At 40.9% G+C, this 22826-nt stretch overlaps 1 protein-coding gene across 1 annotated transcript in view; it reads right to left on the reverse strand.

The window, feature by feature from the left end:
* The window catches only part of PTPRU (protein tyrosine phosphatase receptor type U), a 407475-nt gene that overhangs the window by 70530 nt on the left and 314119 nt on the right, over positions 1 to 22826 (reverse strand). Inside the window, exon 15 of the mRNA XM_070950088.1 lies at positions 17177 to 17334. Coding sequence (XP_070806189.1) covers positions 17177 to 17334 — 158 coding nt within the window. The remainder of the gene's footprint in view (positions 1 to 17176; positions 17335 to 22826) is intronic.

Here is a 22826-nt window from a genome sequence, read left to right on the forward strand (position 1 = left end):
GACCAGACATTTATATTCATATGACCATAACTAATAACATCACTGAGTTTGTATCTTATGATTTATGATGATTGTACTTTATGATTATGATCATGATTTATCACTTGTTGCTTGTATGTACACTGAGAGCTTATGCACCAGTGACAAATTCCTTGTCTATCCAATCGCAACTTGGCCAATAAAGAAATTCTATTCTATTCTATTCTATTCTATTCTATTCTATTCTATTCTATTCTATTCTATTCTATTCTATTCTATTCTATTCTATTCTATTCTATTCTATTCTATTCCATTCCATTCCATTCCATTCCATTCCATTCCACTCCACTCCACTCCACTCCACTCCATTCCATTCCATTGTTTCCCAACTGTAGCCATTTTAAGACTTCAATTTCCAGGATACCCCACCAAGCAAAAATGATTGAAGGAGATGGGGGATATAATAGATGAGTTCAAAAGGTGACTAGGATTTCCTTGGAAGAGAGATAACAGAATAACAGAGTGGGAAGGGACCTTGGAGGATTTCTAGTCCAATCCCCTGCTGAGGCAGGAAACCCCATACCATTTCAGAGAAATGGTTGTCTGATCGCTTCTTAAAAGCTCCAGCATTGGATAAAACTTTATAAAAATAACATTTTATAATGGAGGACAATTTATTGTGAAAAAAATGCTGCATATCAAAGAGAAAAACCTGACTTTGGTCACCAAATTGCAGCAATGCAATCTTGAGATGTTTATCAGGAGACACTGAAGGTGTTGAGAGGTATATGTTGCTAAGAGATGCAGATGTTCGGCCTTAATATCTATGCGGAGATAGAAATTCTATTCAGGATCATGGGAGATTATTTGGGAATTCATCCTCTATCATGTTTTTCTAATAGCCAAACCTCAATAATACAATCATTATACTTGCTGTTGTACTCTTCCTGTTGTATACATTTTTCTTAAATCTTCCAGTTTCTGTTTTAGGATACCTCTCGGTATGACAGCTTTGTTCATTTCTTGCAGAGGTGTTATTTCGCTGCCTATTGCAGTTCTAGAACTGCTTGCCTTAGCAATATGCTGTCTTATGAATGCTTTGGGGTTCAGTCATATAGCTCCACTGTGGATACATCTGCTTGGAAACGCCATCCCTCAACCCATGTCTTTTTCCTTGTGATTTCCAGCATTGGAAGATGGAGCCATAGATAACAATGGGTGCAGAGGGAGTCAGAGAGCAAGCAAAGCCCCAGTGCTTCCTCTGCCATCTTGGAAATAGCCACAAGAAGATATTTGTAAAGGTGTGTGGGGAAGACCTTGGGAGATGGAGGGAAAGCAGGGATGGGCTGCTGGGGGTTCACAGGGGTTCGGGAGAACCCCTAGCTAAGATTCTGTGCAGTTGGGAGAACCCCCAAATCCCACTCCTGGCTGGCCTCTCCCACCCCACCCCACCACTCCCAGGAGTCCCCACACAGCCTGTTTTGGATGCAGGTAAATGCAGGGCACGCACAGACGCTCAGGGAGGGCAAAAAACAGGCCTACTGGAAGTTCGGGAAGGCTGGAAATGGGCCTATTTTTGGCCTCCAGATGGCCTCTGGAGCCTGGGGAGGCCATTTTCACCCTCCCAGAGGCTCGAGAAAAGCCTCCAGAGCCCGGGGAGGGAAAAAAGCCCCCCCCCCCGTGGTGCAGGAGGCTGACTAAGCCACGTCCACCATGGCCACGCCCACCCAGCAACTGGGCAGAGAACCCCTTGCTAAAATTTTTGAAGCCCACCCTGGGGGAAAGCCACAGCCATGGCACTCTCAGATAAATGATATTCTTTACGATCTCCATGTTTCTTTCACTACATATAGAAAAGATCCTTGCACTATCTTGATGTTATCCTGAGTCACATTTATCACTAAGTATAATGGAGTTGTTTATGCAGTGAAACTAGTTGTGTGAGCCCACCTATTTTGGCTTAGTGTGGAGATCCTCAGTTGGTCAGAACTCCCAAGGCATTGGCAGGCAGTTGCAATTTTTTCCCCCTTAAAGCTGGCTGGACCTGTCCAGCAAAGCGGGAATGCTGTCCAATTGTGCTCCTGTTTTGACTGGACAAGCTTGCAGGGGGCTTACAGGTGCAGGTAAAACAACCAGCCAAGACTGAAAGAGCTTGAAACAGGCTTCCACTCATGACTCGTGGAGCCAAAAGTGGAAGCACTGTCAAAATTCGCTCTGGCTTTGCCAAAGCACATTTTGAGAAATAGCTACACCCATCAATCTAGTCATTTCTCAAAGACATCAATCACCCTCTGTTATTAATGACTTGTGTAATTATTATTTAGGTTTACCTCTGGCAGGTACACCAATTCATTTATTAATGTAGGGAAGTGCAATATTTCAGAATCCTAGTTTAGAGTTATACATAAGCCGGATTCTTCAACTATGGTTTAAACTATCTGGATTTTGCAAGAAGAATAAATCAAATTACAGATTGATTTGAGAGCATGCAGCTAGCATTTTGTCAGCAATTGGCAAGGTCTCTTTGGTCTATCCATCTGATCCTGAGCCTCAGTTAAGAAGGAAGAACATAAATAAGGGAAATTCTTTCCTGACCTTAGGCTCCATGGTTTCTATTAAAATATCAGATTAAAATTACAGGTAAAAGAACCCCTCAACAAGGTTTCTAAATTGATTTTATATGTTTGCCAGCAGTGAGCATTGTCAAGCATAGTTACTGTAGAAAGCAAACCATACAGAAGCGCAGGATAAACCAAACAAATGTGGAAATGGTGAATCCTGCTTGAAAAATCTATATATACCTTCTCAAAATCTGGAATGGCACAACTCACTACAGCCAATTCACCATGGCCAACACTCTGGCCAATCAACTGCAGAACAACTCACTGCAGGACAATTCAATAAATACAAAAGTTAACTTAATTTTAATGGAACTGTAGCCAATAGCAATAGCAATAACAATAACACTTAGACTTATATACCACTTCACAGTGCTCTACAGCCCTCTCTAAGCAGTTTACAGAGTCAGCATATTGCCCCCAACAATCTGGGTTCTCATTTTACTGACCTTGGAAGGATGGAAGGCTGAGTCAACCTTGAGCCTGGTGAGAGTCGAACTCCTGGCAGTCAGCAGAATTAGCTGGCAATACTGCATTCTAACCACTGTGCCACCAAGGCTCCAATTATAACAAAATAAAGAAAGTCCACCCAGAAATACAAGCGTTACAATAATTTCAAAAAAACATGGTCACCAATAATTTAAAAAAACCTGAATGAAACAATTAATATAATGTTGAATTGTCCCGTAGTAGGTTTCCCCGTGGTGAGTTGGCCATGTTGGATTGACTGCAGCAAGTTAGCTGTGGTGAGTTTGCCATGGAGAGTTGTCCTAGATCTCTCAAAATCAGGTAATGTAGTAATGTAGAAATGTAGTAAATCGGGTAAATCAGGGGTTTCCATCTTTGTGGTTTAATGGGCGGATTTGTGTAATTGTGAAATCTTACCGATATCACTTTCATGAATTTATTTTTTGGATAACTTCCAAACAAACAAACAACCAATTTTAATTATCTACATCAAGGGTGTCAAACTCGTGGCCGGATGCGTCACATACTGGCTCTGTCCCCGCCCGGTTTAGCGAAGGGAGAAAAAGTCCCGATATGTCACATGACAATGCCGTGATGACGCGAGTTTGACAGCCTTGATCTACAAAGTTCTTTAAAAACTTTGGATAAAACTTAGTAAGCAAAGAATGACCTTGGATACCCCTAATATGTTACACACTCTCCACAGTAAACAAAAAGATTTAATGTTTGATATCTGATGTTTAATAAGTAACTGACAAGAAAGTTTGAAAATTAACTTGCACTTGGCCCAGAATCTATCCAAAGCAAGTGAGATGGTCTGAGTAAATTACCATTTTCATCCTCTCACATGCCAAGTCTTTACTACTGAAGCAAAAAATATGCCAAGATCTAAATTCCCATTCTGATTATTATTATTATTTTTTTAAAAAAAATTAGGGACACACCTCTGGTTTCCAATCCAGCACGCAGCAAAAATGGCCACAGCCGTTCTGGCAACCGTTTCAAGAAACTACTTTCTCTACAGGCCTCCCAAGACTAACATTAAACTCTCTGCCAAGCAAAGCAGGTGCTGTCACACTGCCTTCAATAGATTACAAATGAATCGCAGCAAAATTGGACTGAAAGCTCTCAGATGCTCAAGATAGAGAAATTGCTGGTCTTGTTAAGAGCATGTTTAAAAAAAAAAAACCCATGAAAACCTCACCGTGGCTCAGCCACAAACATAAAATAATAGTCCTGTGTAGATCCATAAAAGAGGGAGATTCACCCTCTGGGCTTCCATTATCCGCAAGACAATGGCGGGGAGCTATATTCATCTTGTAGTCTGTAGAGAGAAGACGTGAGCAAGGAAGCATCTTGAAGCTCCACTAACAGATGTTATTAGCATATGGCTGAAACTAGGGAACAGAAAGAAATTACTTTACAACTAAATCAGCACCGAAATGCACGCGCGGGTGTGAAATTGCCAGTCTCGGCCTAATGCGAACGCTCTGCTTCGTTAACTCTTAAAGGCTCATGAGAGCTCAGGGCACAGTCAAAAGTCAATTACAGAAAAGCAGTCCATGAGGAATACAGGAAACTCACGTTCAATGTTATGTCGGTTGCATGTATAGACTGCTTTCCTACCAACACGCCAGGCCCTGGGATTGATTTTAGCTCATTCTGCTCCCTGGAAAGGTCCCTCCCTTTTTATTATTATTATTTATTTTATTTCTATCTACTCAAAAAGAACTATTGTTGCTTTAAGCAGCAGCAATCGCTCTCCTAGGAGAGAATGAAGAAGCACAATTCTCAGGAAAGCTAGGCTACTTGCTCAAGGAGATGGCAGTTCTGGTGGCTGTAACCTAGGGCCTTCAATGTTAAAGATTAGCTGAGATGTGAAAAAACTATCCGGCAACTAAATAAAGTTGTTGTAGGAGATGACCAGGCTGAATTTGAGGGAGGGGTCAAACATGTCATTAGTCTCGAATCTTTTCATGCCCACAAGAGATCTAAAAGTCCAGCCCACCTTGAATTCCTTTGACTCTTATTTGCTGCCAATTTCCTTTACTCCGTTAGTAGTTCAGATTCTTGTAGAGAGCTTAAGCTTGCAATAAACCTTTATGCTCATTTGAACTGCCTGGATCTTCTGATTTCCCTGGCACTTGACAGTTGTCTCATGCAATTTCTCAAAAGTTTTCTTCCCATGTGAAGAAGAAGAAGAAAAAAAGAAGAAGGGGCTTCTGTTTTTCCATCTTATTCATCTTATGAATTTATTTCTTTATTCTTGAAAGTGACAGGGGCTCCAACCGCTGATGCTATCACAAATGAATACATATAACTTTCTGTCACTCTGCAGCTTGCTTGGCTGCCCTTTCTTTCCTAGCAGAACAACAGTGCATGAGAGAAGTCCCCATTTGATGTTCTGCTTTGGAACTGAATGAAGGCATCAACAGCCAAGAAGGTTACCGAATGGAAGAGAATTCTATAATGAAAGACCAGCCATTTCCATGCAGATCTTACAGCTCTCTGTCGCTATCGCAGTCCAAGAACTTCCTAGTCCAGGCATGAGTTTTTTTCCAAAATTCTCTTCTTTTAGAAAAAAAAATAGAATCATAGAGCTTGAAGGGACCTTGGAGGTATTCTAGTCCAACCCCTGTCCAATGCAGGAGACCTTATATCATGCCTGACAGATGGTTGTCCAATCTTTTCTTGAAAACTTCCAATGATGAGTATCCAAGACGCAAGCTGTTCCACTGATTAACTGCTCTCATGACAGAAAATTTCTCCTTAGTTCCAAGTTGGATCACTCTTTAACAAGCTTCCACCCAGTGCTTCTTCCTGACCTCTGGTGCTTTGGGCAACAAGTCAATCCCTTTTTCTCTCTCTCTTGACAGACAGTCCCTCAAGTCCCTCTTCATTAGGCTAGACATACCTACAGTAGTGGCCAGAATTGTGGAAACCTTCTGGGAAAAGTGTATTTTCTAAAACTAGCTAATAACACCACTTTGTTTTTAGTAATAGTACCATAAAATTATATATCAATTGAAAGATAATTTAATCAAGAATGTAATGCAATAACTTTTATGAAGGATTAGCTATTAAAATAGCAGTTACAGTATAAAGAAGAAAAGTGAAACACGTAGAAAAAACAAGATATACAAAAATGATCACCATGTCAGTTAATACTTAGTTGGGTAACCTTTAGCATGAATTATGGCCTTACAATGTCTTCCCATGGAGTGAACCAAGTCTTTTAGTTCTGCAACTGTTATAATGTGAAACCAAGATTGAATGGTTGCTTCTATTAACTGGGTTTTATTGCTGGGTTGCTTCTGACTAACAAGTTTCTTTAGTCGGCTCCATAGATTTTCAATTGGGTTAAGGTCTGGGCTATTCCCAGGCCATTCCAGCAGTGGAATGTGATTATCTTTAAACTTTCCCAAAAAAGTGGTGCTATTAGCCATCACACCTCAAAAATACACTTTCCCCAAAAGGTTTCCACAATTTTGGCCACTACTGTAGTTCCCTTAATCATTCAACATAGGATTTAGCCTCCAAACTCCTTAACATCCTCGTTTAACAAGACTCTTTCATCAGCTTAATTTAAGAAGCGAAAAGAGAATGTTCTATACCACAGGACCCAAGAAGAATCCAGTTTTGGGGAACTGTTTGTACCCTGTTTCCCCGAAAATAAGACCCAACTGTAAAATAACTCCTAGCATGATTTTTCAGGATGCTCGTAATATAAGCCCTACCCCCAAAATAAGCCCCAGTTAAGATTGTCAGACAGATGGATGCATTTAGTACCGTATTTCCCCAAAAATAAGACCTAACCAGAAAATAAGCCCTAATGTATCTTTTGGAGCAAAAATTAATATAAGACTGTTTCCCCAGTCTTATTTTTGGGGAAACACGGTATTAAGTCCCCAAACTGCCCAAAATTGAAAATATAGGTAAATAAAGAAATTGTTGAATATAGAAACAGATATAAGAATATATCTAGAACCCTCTTTGTTTTGAAAACCAATTTGTGCCTTCAAGATACCGTATATTATTGTATCTATTTTTTTAAAAAAAAAATGGTATTTGCGTAAGATTTGTATGTTAAGCCATTCGAAGTGATTTATTAATAAAACACCACTGTGACCAACTTTCATCAAAACCACCTTACTGATAAGAAAGTGGGCACACAAAGGTGAAAGATATGAATAAGAGCTGCAGGAATAGAAAGCAATTAGTGAGTCTAGCAAGGCATGTCTTTGTCAAGCTAGAGAATCTTTGCTATCCAAAGATCAAAGGGCAAAGAGACGAGAATGAAAAGAGGGAAGAGGAGATGAAAGGAAGGGATGATCTTAAAATAGACACTGTGAAAGAAATCCAGAAGAAGCAGTTGGAGAAATGACCTCTGATTCCAATCAACAGTCCCCTGGAAGCAACTTGCAAAGACTGAAGTTAGCCAAATATAAATGTGATTGACAAACAGATCAATAAATGAGCCCCATGACAACTGGGATGGCAGGCATTAGTGCACAACTTCCTGAATGAGGAACCCATGATTCACCAAATCTTAATGGAGTGGAACTCTAAGGAGCCCCCAGCTAACATGACCAGAGATGAGAAATGATGGGAACTGTGGTATTACAATATCTCAAAGGCCAGTCACAAGTTCCCCTGCCATTGCTGAAAAACCACTAAGGTAGCCTAAAGCTAGGAAAATAGCTTCACTGCAGAGCATTGTGGTGTGAGCCTAGATAACTGCTAGGCAAAGAAAAGACTATGACTTTCAGCATGACTTTCAGCACAATCAACAATCACATTCCTTGACTTGTGAGCCAAGGAAGGTTGTTGTTGTTGTTGTTGTTTAAGATTCTGGGCAACTTGCAACATTCGAACGTGCAAATATTGAAACAGTTAAAAATATAGCAACGAAGTGTGACAGCCTGGGTTAAACAACAACAACAACAACAACAACAACAACCACAACAAGGGCTCCACAGAGACACTAAACTCAAGCCTGGGAAAAGAGCCAGGTCTTAAGAGAGAGTGAGTGCCATCTACATCTCAGTAGGGGGAGAGGGATACTATTCCAGAGGGCAGGTGCAGTGACACAGAAGGTAGACTTCCTTGGTCCAATAAGATGACATCATTTGAGGGGACTTGGAGTGCAGCCACTCTGCCTGAACAGACTAGACAGGCAGAAACAATTGGAAAAATTATTGTTTGCTAGGGTGGGTGGGTAAGAAGCATGGTAACTTGAGGCGCAGGATTGCAAGGCAAGCTTTCTTGATGCAAATACCCATTGTCACATAGTAAAAGAAGCAAAATAGTATAAAACCATACAGGAAATAAAGCCAGTCCAGACATCAAATAGTAGCCTAAGAGTAGATAAAAAGGAAAGCAAAGCTTGGGGCATTGGGTAGGCAACAGGAGAGAAACATCCTATAAGTCATTTAAGTGAAGGGCTAGCATAAGATAACCAGCTGTAGATACTTCCTCCTGGACTATCCATAATTCACTTCTTGTAAGTCTGTTTTGCTAAACACTGGCATTCCAGGCTCACTGGGTTTCTCTTATCCCACAGTGCTTTGCTCCAAGCTGCATTGTGACATGCCAAAACCCCTAAAATTTTAACCTTAGACTGTCTACTGTTGACCTCACCCCATTCCTAAGAGGTCTATAAGGGGCGTGCATAAGAGCACCAGTGTGCCTGTCCTAATGTTCCCTTTAATTGTATTCATTTTATCTATTCAATTCATGCTTATACTTATATATATTATCTAATACATACTTGACAAATAAATAAATAAATATTTTTTCCTAAGCAAAATATGATAGAGGAGATTTGAGAGCATGCTGAACCATAGCAAAGACTCCTGTTTTAAAATTGAACGTGTGCTAAACTTTCTTGGCAACTATTATTTCTTAAGGCTCAAGCCCCAGCCATTTCAGAAAGCTTTTCAGAGTGCAACCATTCATACATTGTGCTGAAGCAAACCACATTGAAAATAGCTTTGGGGGATCCATGAGAGAATGCCAGGATAACCAGATCCACCAGCCAGGTTATAATATGTTCCAGGAGGTGCAGGCCAAAAGCCAAACATTTGATAAGAATGGATGGCCGAATCATACCAACTGCCACTCTGCAAACAGCATTTCCAATATTAAAATCGTCAGCTTGGTTTTCTGCTTTAAAAAATAAAAACAATAACCACCAAAAGTAGTATCCTAAAAGAACCCATCTGAAGAGGTTACAAGAAGAAAAATGGCAAAAGTAAGAACACAGGTGAAGAAAACATGTGGCCTCACCCTTGTCATTTCTGAAAGCAAGTAGTATTAGCATCCTAGATTAGATTAGAAAGGAAGGAGTAAATGGATCTCTTTGGAGAGTCTGAACAATGTTCAGGAGAGCATTTTCTCTAGTGCCCAGACTGTTCCACAGCATACAAAGAAAGAGAAGTCAAAGTGCCACAGAAATAAGAAGCAGATTTACAAAGATCCTCATGAATATAAATAGACTTGCTTCACCATGATTTTTTCTATGAAGATTTTGGGTTTTGCACTGAATGTGCCTTGCAGACCAGAGATTTAAGGTCATAATGATCTCCAAGCATTATCTACCCTACCCTACTTACCAGAGGTTATGGGCTCCCAATTTCTAGATCTCTGTAAGAGGCTGCATGGCCACATCTTACGAATGTTTTTTTGTTTTTCTCATAGTGCAAGTAGAATTATCAATTACACTGATTAGATCAGTGTACCCTAACCATTGGGGACTTTAAGATGTGTGGATTTAACCTCATGCTGTCTGGAGAATTCTGGGAGTTGAAGTCTACACTGGACTAGATATTCCTTGTAATAATCCCTTCCAATTCTATAATTATGTGACACTAAGCACCCTTTTTGTTATTCCTGCTGATGTTGGTATTGGATATATATATATATATCCAATATATATATATATATATATTGGATATATATATATATATATATATATATATTATATCCTTTGCTCTTTGCTAGAAGAAGGTTAGGTAAACAGTACAGGTGGAATGCTGCATTACAGTATATGCAATCCCTACTCACAATTCCTAATGCAGATTAGATTTTAAGTGGAAGACAGAAAATACTGTGAAGTTTCAACCAAATGAGCAACTGAATTAAATCAATTATAATGCAAATTGTTCTCACCAAGAAAATCAGTGGGATAATAAAGATTATCTATTTCATTTCTAGACTTACGAATACTTTACCTAACTATATTTTTAAGAAATGATTTCATGATTTAAATAAAGATACAGCCACAATAAAATCCATCTGTGATGCTACCAGCAGAAAACGGTGTTAAGCATGCCCACGTTAAATAGCACATATTATTTTTAGGAAAAAGGTAGACAGTGTGAGTTGTGTGTATACCAAGAGGAAATAAACCTACAGCATTCCCTGGGTTTAATCTCAGTAACAAAATAATTTATTTAACCCTGTAAAGCCAGACTCTAGAATTAAAAGGGAAAAATCATCCAAAAGTGCCATTTGAAGATCCATTCATTTTCCATTCTCATCCCATCCCTTTCCATGCTCTTAAATTTCAATTATATGTACCTCGTATTTACAATATTAGGGAAGATAGTGCAATGTACTGAGGGATAAATTATGCATTTGCTCACTTTTTCCTGCTGCTCCTGTGGCCAGATTTTGATCAGATTTTACCCATTTGCATAAACAAAAAGCAAACTCAACATCTCTGCAGAGATAGGTAAGTCTTGATCCTCATATCATATACTGTTGGCTGCAGGCTGCTTCCCAAACCAGGAGAATTTATCAGGAATTCCAAATAGTATTGACTCTCATGAATGAAGGCAAATATATGTGTCCCAGGATAATGTTGCAAGATCCAATCTGGGTCGATCACCGGGACTGGAGGTTTACTTTTCCGAGCTTTTCGTGCTGGAGTCCATCCTCAGGGAACTTCTTTCTACTGGAATATGTGCTTTGGACTATTCTGAGTCATCTTTATGTTGTGCCTTCTATTGGTTGATTGGTGTGTTCATGGCCAGCGATTGGCTATTGTTTCCTTGTGATGTCAAGTCCTCAGTTCCTAGGCACCTCATAAATTAGTAATAAATCAGCACTCCTGTTGACAGACAAGGGGCACATTTCCCAGGCTTCAATCATTTCCCTGGCTATTTTTGTACCTGCTTGGCCAACAGTCTTAGTAGCTGCGAAATTGAATTGTATTGACTGTAAAAGTGAATCAGGATCCTATGGGCAAGTTGCATTCAAATGATATATCCTGAAGTAAACTCTGCTATCTGCTATGGAGCAAGCCAAAACTCACTCCGTATACTCAGATAACCTTTCAAAGCAATGTATCTCCACCAGCTTTAAGATGAATAGACTTCAATTCCAGGAATTCCCCAGCCAGCTTTAAAAACACTGCTTTAAACTATACATGGCTCAGTTTGTTACTTAGGACCACTCTACACAGTTCAGAATCATATCCATTTTTCCTTACCACCTTGATCATCAGTGGAAAGAAGCAAACCACCCTGGTATGTGTAAAGCCTAGGTATGTATGAGCAAGAAAGCGTAAGGAAAATAGATGTCCTGGCCCTTGTCCCAAGGTAACCAGAGCCAAAAGTTCCAGGTAATCCCCTAATTCTCACTGGAGTTAGTTTTTTTTTTATTTGATTTATATGCCGCCCTTCTCTGGAGACTCAGGGCGGCTTACAATGCGTTAAGCAATAGCCTTCATACTTTTGTATATTTTATATAAAGCCAGCTTATTGCCCACACAAACTGAGTCCTCAATTTACCTACCTTAGAAAGGATGGAAAGCTGAGTCAACCTTGAGCCTGGCAAGATTTGAACTTACTAATTGCAGACAGCTGGAGTTAAATTACAATGCATTAGTCTGCTGAGCTATCCAGGCTCTAGTTAGTAATCTGCAGCACCACCTCTGCAGGCTTCTTCATCCCACCTAATGCAGTATAGTTTAAGGCAGGGGCTGCTGCTGGATTATCTACCTTCCTTTCCCTTTCCAGTGTGAATCACCCCTCAGCAAGAAAAGTCACTGCCAGCAGAATATTTGGCATGGCAGTGTTGGGGTCTGAAACCTTATTTTTGCCTCATTTTATTTACTTAGCCTTAAGTTTTATTATTTACCACGTGCTTCCTCTGACAAGACTATCGATTTTCCGAGCAATCGATAGAACTGTCAGAGAAATAGAAGATCAATATGCTTATGTCAAACAATGCAGCTCTCAAAAGTCTGTCTGAGTGGTTGGAGGAGCTAAATATAATGCTGGGCAGCCTGAACCAGAGCCTCTATAGATTGTGCCCACCCCAGCTGGCTCTTTCTTTCTTTTCTCCCATTTAGACCCAATTTTCACCCCAAATTGGTTTTGATAGACCAAGAGTGTGGACAGGGGAGCTGCTCTGAAATTATCAAGGTCACAATATTTTTCTCTGCAGTGGTCTGTCAGCTGGCCAGTTTAGGTACATAGGCACCTGCAGAGAAAGGAAGGGAAATGTAGTAAGCTCCTTCGAAGCTCCTGCAGATGGGCAGGTAAGGTTCAAATAAAAAAGAAATATAATAGAAGCCAGAGCAGGTAGTCAGGAAGAGAGGGTTTTCCCACACCTGTAAGGTTGGCAGGAGATGTTGCTAGAATGAGATGTGAGTAGGCAAGCTGTGGAGCAGAGAAGGCCAGCACTGGGAGAACCAGAAGCCAGAAGATCTGGAGAAATCCCAGGAAAGGGCCTGAGATAGTTTGATCCCAAAGAAGAACGTGTAGAAAAGAATCAGGAGGAAAAAAAATGCAGCCATGGACTCTATATAGGGAGAGTGCAAACTCCAACTGGTCCAGGTTGGAGTTTAATTAGGCGAGAATGGCAAGATTAATTAATTAGGCAAGAATGTATTAAAGGGGAGAAGCTGTTAGCATTCCTAAATCTGCAGATAAAGTAGAATAGGAAGAGCAGCAAAGCAATTTGCATCATAAGCAAAGTAACAGAAATCTAAGGCACTTAGTAAATCAGGGGTGGGATTCAGCCGGTTTGGGCAAACCGGTAGCTCCGACGATCAGCTGGGAGCGAACCAGTTTGCTTCGATGATCAGGTGGGCCCGCCCACTCGCCCCTGTGCTTTACTTACCTTTATCCTCTCCGATGATTCGCGCAGCAGAATGGATTGCCGCGCCTCAGCTGTGTTACTCCCCAGAAGTAACGTGAAAGGTTAGTTTTGTTAAAACTGTGCATTCGCACAAAGCACGCAATCTTCGAACTGGGTTTGTTAAACCGACAGGATCCCACTACTGGTTAAGTTCTAAGAATTAAGTTAAGTAGCTATTCATCAGGTATTCGTATTTGCCAGGTCAAAAGCCCATTTGGTATAGTGGTCAAGACGCCGGGCTAGAAATCAGGAGACTGTGAGTTCTAGTCTCACCTTAAGCACAAAGAAGCTGCATGTACTTGGGCCAGTTCTCTCTCAGCCCCAGGAAGGAAGCAAAGGCAAACCATTTCTGAAAAACTTTGCCAAGAAAACTGCTGGGACTTATTCAGGTAGTCTTTGAAAATTGGACACAAATGAACGGAAGAAAAATAATTGCTAAGTCACTATTCATAGATATTCATCTGATAAACATTTTTTGGTATGTATTTCTTTTTCTCTTCATTCCCACCCTCAAACAAAGTACCTCTTCCCTCTCCCATCCCCATTCTATATTGGTGTTTGCGCGCGCGCGCGCGCGTGTGTGTATGTGTGCATTTGTGTGTGCATACGAGTGTATTGATGCACTTCATTTACGGATGTTCCCAAACACACTTGTGTGCACATTACCCTGCAGCGATGTAGAGGAGGTAAACATCCATCAAACAGCAGAATTCCTGGCTGATTGATCTACTGATTTCCCAGGAATTCCATATCCCAGGATACACAAGTGACAAAAGACCATCTGTCCAGTCACGCTCATTGTCCAAGCCAAAATAGTTATGGAGACACAGCGTGCAGCAATCAGGCAATTAGAGAGCCTTGTAAACCAGACTACTTAAGCCAACTGGAGCTAAACAATTCTTTTTATATGTGAAAGAAATGCCAAAAATGAATTTTCCTTCATCAGACTGAAGTAGCATCAAAAAAGACATTTGTTTTTTGTTTCTTTCTGCAACACACTGGGGCCTATGGCTTTTTTCATCTCCTGACGAATGAATTGCGCGAAAATGACTACGTATACTATGCATAGTCCAGGTAAATCAGTTCTACAGTATATATAATATAAACCATAATAAACCCATATCATGATCAACAGTATCCTATCTTAATACCATCTAATACAGGTAGCCCTTGACTTACGACCACAATTGAGCCCAAACTTTGTTACTAAGTGAAACACTGGTTAAGTGAACTTTGCCCCATTTTACAACCTTTCGTACCACATCTGTTAGGTAAATCACTGCAGTTGTTAAGTGAGTAACACAGCTGTTAAATGAATATGGCTTCCCCATTGACTTTGCTTGCAAGAAGGTCACCAAAAGGGATTATGTGACACCGGGACACTGCTATCGTCATAAATATGAGTCAATTGCCAAGAATCCGAATTTGGGTCATGTGGCTATGGGGATATTGCAATGGTTGTAAGCAGGGTGGATTTGATTTAAATCGAGTTGATTTAAATCACAATTTAAATCATGATTTAAATCACTAGTAAAAAGGCTTGATTTAAATCAACTCGATTTAAATCGTAATTTTTAAAGAGCAACTGTCATCTCTGCTACTCCTTTGACCCACCGTTGGCTCACCGATAGTCCCAGTGTTGCAGAATATACAGCCTCATGCTACATAACTAAGCTCCATTTCATGCTGAATAAACTAAATTATTTATGTATCTTAAATAGGAAACTATCTCACAATAGATTTTTACCCCAAAAGTTTTTTATTGAAATAAATTCGATAAAAATTAAAAAAATCCGATTTAAATAAAAAAAATCTGATTTTTTAAATTTTTTTAAAAAAAATCATTGATTTTTATCCACCCTGGTTGTAAGTGTGAAAAACAGTCATAAGTCACTTTTTTCAGTGCCGTTGTAATATTGAATGGTCACTAAATGAACTCTTGTAAGTCGAGGACTATCTGTGCTCAATAGAAGCAATTCTTAATATACAAATACAAGTTGGACACAAATCAAATCATGAGGAAGTTTTTCAGCTTTCATAAATATCCTGGAAAAAGAAGCTTTTTAAACCTTTTTAACAATTTTTAAAGATTGTACTACAGGCCTAACTCAAAAGAAGAGTTGAAGCCAGAGTATTAAATGGGGTGGGGCGGGGGGGGAGCCTTTAAAAACGTGAGGTGGCAATTTTAAGATAAAGGATCCACTGATTGCACAAGTGAGCCGAGAGCACAAGAGTATGAATTGTAATCAGCCTTATCAGATAACACTGTGTGCACAGCCCAGAAGATTAGTTCTGACAATTTGAACTGATAACACTGCCAAAGAGCCAACCAATGTTAAAATTCATGAAAATTCAGGTAGGAGTGTATTGGAAGTGATCCAGGGCCAATAAATCTGCACTGGTTTTTTTTTTTCCTTAACCTAACTCTCACACTAAATTGAACCCCAGAATCCAGGGAAGGCTGACTCTACTTTCATCCTACTGTTAGTAGAAATTTTGTCCTAAAATTAGCAGCAGGGGAATCTTCAGAGGGGCCTTGAGACAAACAGCAAGTCAGAGCCATGCATAATGGTTGACTCAGCCTTCCATCCTTCTGAGGTGGGTAAAATGAGGACCCAAATTGTTGGGGGCAATATGTAAACCGCTTAGAGAGCGCTATAGACAGGGGTGGGCTGCTGGGGGTTCGCAGGGGTTCAGGAGAACCTCTAGCTAAGATTCTGTGCAGTTTAGAGAATCCCCAAATCCCACTCCTGGCTGGCCCTGCCCCTCCCAGGAGTCTCCACACAGTCCGTTTTGGATGCAGGTAAGTGCAGGGTGTGTGTGGAGGCTCAGGAAGGGTGAAAAACGGGCCTACTGGAAGTTTGGGAAGATGGCCTCTGGAGCCTGGGGAGACCGTTTTCACCCTCCCGGAGGCTCCAGTAAAGCCTCCAGAGCCTGGGGAGGGCAAAAAGCCCCCCCCCCCCGGTGCAAAAGGCCGACTAGGCCACGCCTATGATGGCTATGCCCATCCAGCAACTGGGCAGAGAACCCCTTGCTAAAAATTTTGAAGCCCACCCCTTGCTATAGAGCACTGTAAAGCCAGTGGTGGGTTCCTCCTGGTTCGGAGGAAAGTGGTTTAGGACAGCCACACCCTAGAATCCCTCAGGATATATTAAGTAGGCTATAAGGTTAGAGCTTTAGTTTGGCAAGATTCTGTCCATCGGGTCTACGCAAATAAAGGAGTGGACCTGATTGGATTTCACTGTGTCGTCTCATGTAACCCAAGCCCTGCTTCTTTTTAGATATGTTGCCATGCACATAAAAAAAAAGAAAAGAAGACTTTGATTGCATTTGTTATAGCTCCAATTTTGACTTTTTCTGGGGGGGATACCCCTGCCTGGCAGGCAATCCCTCTGATAACACTTACGGCCTCAGGCTAGAAACCAGGAGACTGTGAGTTCTAGTCATGCTTTAGGCATGAAAGTCAGCTGAGTAACTTTGGGTCAATCATCAGGAGACTGTGAGTTCTAGTCCCACCTTAGGCATGCTGGATGACTTTGAGCCATTCACCAGGAGATTTGGGGGTGGGAGGAGTTCTAGTCTCGCCTTAGTCATGAAAACTGGTTGGAGACAACTTTAGGCCAGTCCCGTCCCCCGTCCCCCCTCTCTCTCTCTCAGGCCAACTCATCTCACAATGTTGTTGTGGAGAAAATAGGAGGAGGGAGGAGTATTATGTATGTTTGCTGCCGTGAGTTATTTATAAAAATAATAAAGGAGGGATATAACTAACTAAATAAATACAATAAATAAATAAACCCACATATAAAGTTCAAGTGCAGAGCCCAAAGAAGCTTAACTCCAACTCTAATCCTAGCTTCATTGTACTACCAGCAGAAGAACCAATGAAATCTATTTTCTTCTGTAATATAAATCCCACGGTTTCACCTTGGAATCAGGACAGCAAGTATTCATTTGAAACTGACCTCTGTTGTTGTAATTGTGAGTATCCATGAAAGATAATCCCAGCCTCTCATCTTCCTGAAGGGTACTCTGGTCTGTGAAGCTCTGGTCAATTGCGCTCATCATGTGTGTTTTCTCATTGCGGTAGTTGATTGTGGCTTTGGTCATGTTGACAGGTTTCCTAGTGGAAGATTACAAAGAAGGAAAGTAGGCAAATGTTAGACTATGCAATCCACTTTGAATTCTCTCTATAAACAGATTCTTGAAGGACAAAAAGAAGAGGAGAAAAAAAAAAGAGAGGACAAAAGAATTGGAGTTAATCTCATAATAGAAGCAATTTCTGAAGTTGTGATGGACGCATACCTTAAAAAAAGTCAAGAGGCTGAGCTTCTTGACCGCTCTGAAATTTTATCAATAATAGAACCACCTTCAGAATTAACAGAATTTCCACATAATTCCTGTCCTAATACCATGTTTATGGATCTGATCACTTTCAACTAAAGCCATATCATTTTTTTTCCAAATTGGGTCGTTCCCCTCCACCCCAGGCATGTTTTCCCAATCATTCCCAGAATTCCAAGCCCACTCATTTATTATTTACATATTCATTCAATTTCTCTCTTGTTTCCACCCCAGAAACTCAAATGGCATTTTACAACAATTCAATGAGATAACTGCCCAGTTACTCTGTGAACCAACATTGTTGTCAGTCTTAGGTTTTGATGGTCCTATTTTAAAAGTTTAACCTCTGATTGACCTTGGACCTTGAACGCAAGGGCATCTTGGACAATCTGAACTAGGTAACCTGCTAATCTCACACTACAAAAGGGGGATAGATGCAGGGGTGAGCTCCTGGGGGTTCGGCAAGGTTCGGGCAATCCTCTAGTCAAGGATCGTCGGAGTTTGGCAAACCCCCAAATACCACCCCTGGCTGGCCACGCCCACCGCACCGCACCCCACCCTGCCACTCCCACCCTGCCCTACCACTCCACGCAGCCCGTTCATCATTCCAGTTAAGTGCAGGGGCTGCATGGAGGGTCTAGGGGGGCAAAAAATGGGCCTACCGGAGGTTCCAGAAGTCTGGAGATGAGCCTGTTTCCAGCCTCCAGAGGGCCTCTGGACCCTGGGGAAAGCTGTTTTCAACCTCACAGAGGCTCGAGGAAAGCCTCCAGATCCTGGGGAGGGCAAAAAACGGGCCTCCTGGAAGTTCTGGAAGTCCAGAAATGGGCCTGTTTCTGGTCTCCGGAGGGCCTCCAGACCCCAGGGATAGCAGTTTTCACCCTCCCGGAGGCTTGAAAAAATCCTCCAGAGCTTGGGGAAGGTGAAAAACACACACACCCGCCGCTGTGGTGCAGGGGGCCGACTAGGCCACGCCCACCATGGCCACGCCCACCCAGCAATGGGGCAGCGAACCCATTGCTAAAGGATCTGAAGCCCACCCCTGGATAGATGTATGCAGCTTTACTACACCCACTAAAGCTGTAGAAAGGTGGATACTACCTTGTCCAGATTAGGTAGGCTTCCTGTTGTCTCTGGATGTCCATTTCTCTCTAACAGAGTTCCATCCTCATCAGTAAGGGTACGGCTAACTCATCACAACTACAAGCTGGCTCTTTCTCAGTAATCTGCCTAGAAGACTCCAATTACTTTTTTTTTTTAAGCCTTTCAAATAACATTACATCAAATAATGTAATGGTGTGAGGGAGTGACCTTGAGGGACGGGGCAAAGAAACTGCAGCCAAGGGAATGGAGAGATAAAAAGCAGCTGAGTGGGGAATGTGAGTGGGGCAAGCGGTTCAGAAAACTCTCCCTAGTTTTTCGACTGTAAAGGGGACAAGGGAGAGAAGCATTTTCAGAGTTGCAAGATTCTGTTGATGTAGCTTTACAATAAAGTAGAATTAGCTCAATCTAGTCTTGTTTCTAGTAAGGATGACAAACTAACATTAGCTTCCAATACACATGGAATATATTAACAAGCAATCATTTTTGTGTGTATTCCGCGGTTCTCGACGAGAACTATGCCGCATGTTTGCAATAATGTTGGGGATATCATTTAAATAAAGCATGGACTCATTTGGTTTGGTCTTATCCTACCATTGTTACATTTTGGTTGAAATTTATCTGACTGAGTCATGAGTCAGGTTTGAGGTTGATTGCTTCTTTATCAAAAGAATTGCTATCAAGTGCATGATCTTTTAAGCCAGCTTTCTTCAACCTGGCTGCCCTCCATATGTGTGGCTATTGCTGAGATTTCTAGGAACTCAAATGTACACATCTGGAGCGCAGCCATCTTGGAGAGAGCTAATCTAGTTTATATCTCTAGCATATGGTTGTGATTAACATACTGAGAGCTACGGGTATTTCACACAAGGAAATTAGCCAAAAGTAGTAGTATTTCAATACTGGAAAGATACATTTGCCCTGATTGGCAGCAGCACTGGGTTTTTGATATGTGTTCTTTGTCAGTATTTGGACATGTTATTTTTCAATAGTGGCACAAGGAACCAATGGCAGAACAATTGGATCAGCAATTCTTACTTTGTGCATGATTATGTATTGTGTAATACATATATTGTGCATATATTATGTATGTATGTATGTATGTATGTAGCTATGCATGTATGTATGTAGCTATGTATATATGTATGTATGTAGCTAGCTAGCTATCATCTATCTGGCTATCATCTATCTACTGTATCTAATTTCCTTTTCCTCTGTATTATATTTTGGGTCTACCCTGATTATCTTATAAATTTAAATGTTAAGTTCTGATAACATCTGAAATCTGAAAAAGAGTCCTTTGTTTTGTGAACACTCCTATACACAATGCAATTAATTAACAGCAATTTGTCAAGATTAAGGAACATGTCCCTGGATAAAGAAGTATTATGAGATAAGTAGGGCAATTTATATACTGATAATTGTATAAATCAAAATATTTTCAAGGTGACAAAACCTACACGTTTTCCTCCAAGCTAATATTGATTCTGCAGTTGGTTTCTTCCAGAATTCCATATCAGGATTTCCACCCTTAAAATTTCAGTCTTCAAAGACATGGATGGAGGAAGGGTTATTGATAAGGCTGCATTAAGGACTAAGTAACAGGAAGCCAATTGATAAACAAGGCATTTAAATGATCTCCTCATTTCTATACTCTTCAGGATACCCAAAGGCATCAACCCAGTTAAATTACACTATTAGTGTAAAACAATATTTCTCATATTCTCTCTATTTATGTTTTTTCACTGAAGATTTATCAAGCAATCTTGGATCGCATGTCCATAAAATTGTGACATAATTATATTATTTTGGCTCTACAATGCACAAAAAGCCCAAGAAAAAACAAGTCATACTTCTAAACTGTGATGGATGGATTTGCACATCATGCTAAACCAAAAACAGCATGATTTCTGAATGAAACCATCTTCCTTTCCTTAAAAGCTCCAGTGGAAGAGAACAATGCCCCATGGAATGGTAGTACTGAGAACGTATCTCATTTTATTTTAATGAAGCTCTCTTTCCCTTGAATTCTTAAAAATATACTGACAGACAATATGCTGAATGAATCTCAGGATTAGGGCCATTTGTCAAGAAACGTAACAAATTTCTCAATCAAAGGCAATACTCATATACACCCCCTTAATCTTTTGTAAGTGCAATTGCCCACTTTTATGGCTGTAAAAATATTCTAGAGCCTATAACATTGCCTCATCTTGAAATATAGCACTTATGTCTGTTCAATACTATTGATTCTGCTCCCAATGTGATTTTAAGCGTGGACAAGTTCTTCAGCTACTTACATTCAAAGAGTCAACTTTACATAATTTGCTTTTCATGGCTCCCAGCTGTATTAAAACTTTTGCTTCAATTCTTACAGAGAATTTTCAGTCTGAACATCAGTTTTCAGTTAAAAGCCAAAATTCAGGGCTCACAAAGCTTTATTCTTTAGTTTAAGCCATGTACCTTGGGATTTTTATTGTTTAGCTGCATTTTTTTTTTTCTCTCTCTCTCTCCTTTTGAATTTCTGGTGCAGGGAAAGAACAAGGAGAAATGATGCAGATCTTATGGCAACCCTACAGAAACATCCTGTTTGGATATTACGTTTGGGTGTTCAGTCTAACGTGGGAATGCTCGGTCCAAGAAGTCCTGCTGATGGTGTCAGTAAAAAGAGTTAGTTTACAGGATAATTATACCTAACAAGAGGCTTTCACACATGCAAAGACTTTCATGTCAGATGACATTGTTTACTCTCAGGAGTCCATATAAAAGCAAAATAAAGAGTTAGGTACCACACTGATTTCATCAGGGGTGCGTTCTAAAATTTTTTACTACCGGTTCTGTGGGCGTGGCTTATTTTGTGGGCGTGGTTTGATGGTCATGTGACAATTCTTTAGGATTTAGCAGAGGTACTGGTCTACCAGGCTTTTAACTGCTTGTAGAGCTGTACCGGTCTACCCATTTGTTCTTGGAGCATCCCGGTCTACCCATTTGTTTTTCGAGTGTCCCGGTCTACCCATTTGTTTTTGGAGCATCCTGGTCTACCCATTTGTTTTTCGAGCAGGTCTACCATCACACTGCCTTTTAACACTGATCAGCTGTAGGGTGGCCCTTTGAAGCCCCGCCGCAAGAGTTTAAACAGTTTTTTTCCTTCCAGCCATTCAGCTGGGACTCAGAAGGCAGCGAAAAATTGGGGGAGGGGCCAAATAAAAGGTAAGAATAACGTGGGGGGGCCACGGGAGGACCCAGCTCCCGAACAAAGAGAACCGGTTTGGTGACGTCATATCGTCACCGCTACCGGCTCAGCCGAACCGGGCCGAACCGGGAGGAACCCACCACTGGATTTCATGCAACCCTTGAAGTTACTTTAGTTACTACTCAGAAAGCCTCGTGCTCCTTAAAATTTATGGAGGTTCTCAATCATCCAGGTCATGGTTGTCCTAAAAGTGCTTTTCCAAAGGGCACTTGGACTTTCTTGGGTTTTTTTTTTTTCTTTGAAAATGTTTCACTTCTCATCCAAGAAGCTTCTTCAGACAGAAGTTGGATGGGAAACGAAATGTTTTCAAAAAGAAAAAAAAACAACAAGAAAGTCCAGGTGCCTTTTGGAAAAGCACCTTTGGCTCCTAAAAATTCAACTCTTGAAAATGTAGAAGAAAGCAGATTCGAAGAATTTCCCGGTTTCCAATGTATCTAGAGATGACAATGAACTTGGCCAAACTCGGGATTAGAAAAGAATGTGAAGAGCTCATGACATCTTGTTTGAAAGAAAGAGTTTAAGCTCCCCACCCCAATGATTCTCCCTCTTGGAACAGAAAAAAAGGGGGGCTCTTCCAGATCCTATTGTCACCTGCTGATCTTCACTGTCAACCCTTTAGCTTACAAACACCAGAGGTCCTAGGATTAAAGGCAGTGGTGGGATTCAGCCAGTTCGCACCACTTCGGGTGAACCGGTTGTTAAATTTCTGAGCAGTTTGGCAAACTGGTTGTTCGAAGAAATCATTAGGGCAGAGAACCGGTTCTTAAATTACTTGAATCCCACCACTGATTAAAGGTAAAGATTTCCCTCGAACTTATGTGCTAGTCGTTCCCGACTCTAGGGGGCGGTGCTCATCTCCGTTTCAAAGCCAAAGAGCCAGCGCTGTCTGAAGACGTTTCCGTGGTCATGTGGTCAGCATG

This window comes from Pituophis catenifer, unplaced genomic scaffold, assembly GCF_029215685.1.
Source record: "Pituophis catenifer annectens isolate HBS135680 unplaced genomic scaffold, rPitCat1.0.hap2 SCAF_9, whole genome shotgun sequence".
NCBI classification, from domain to species: domain Eukaryota; kingdom Metazoa; phylum Chordata; class Lepidosauria; order Squamata; family Colubridae; genus Pituophis; species Pituophis catenifer.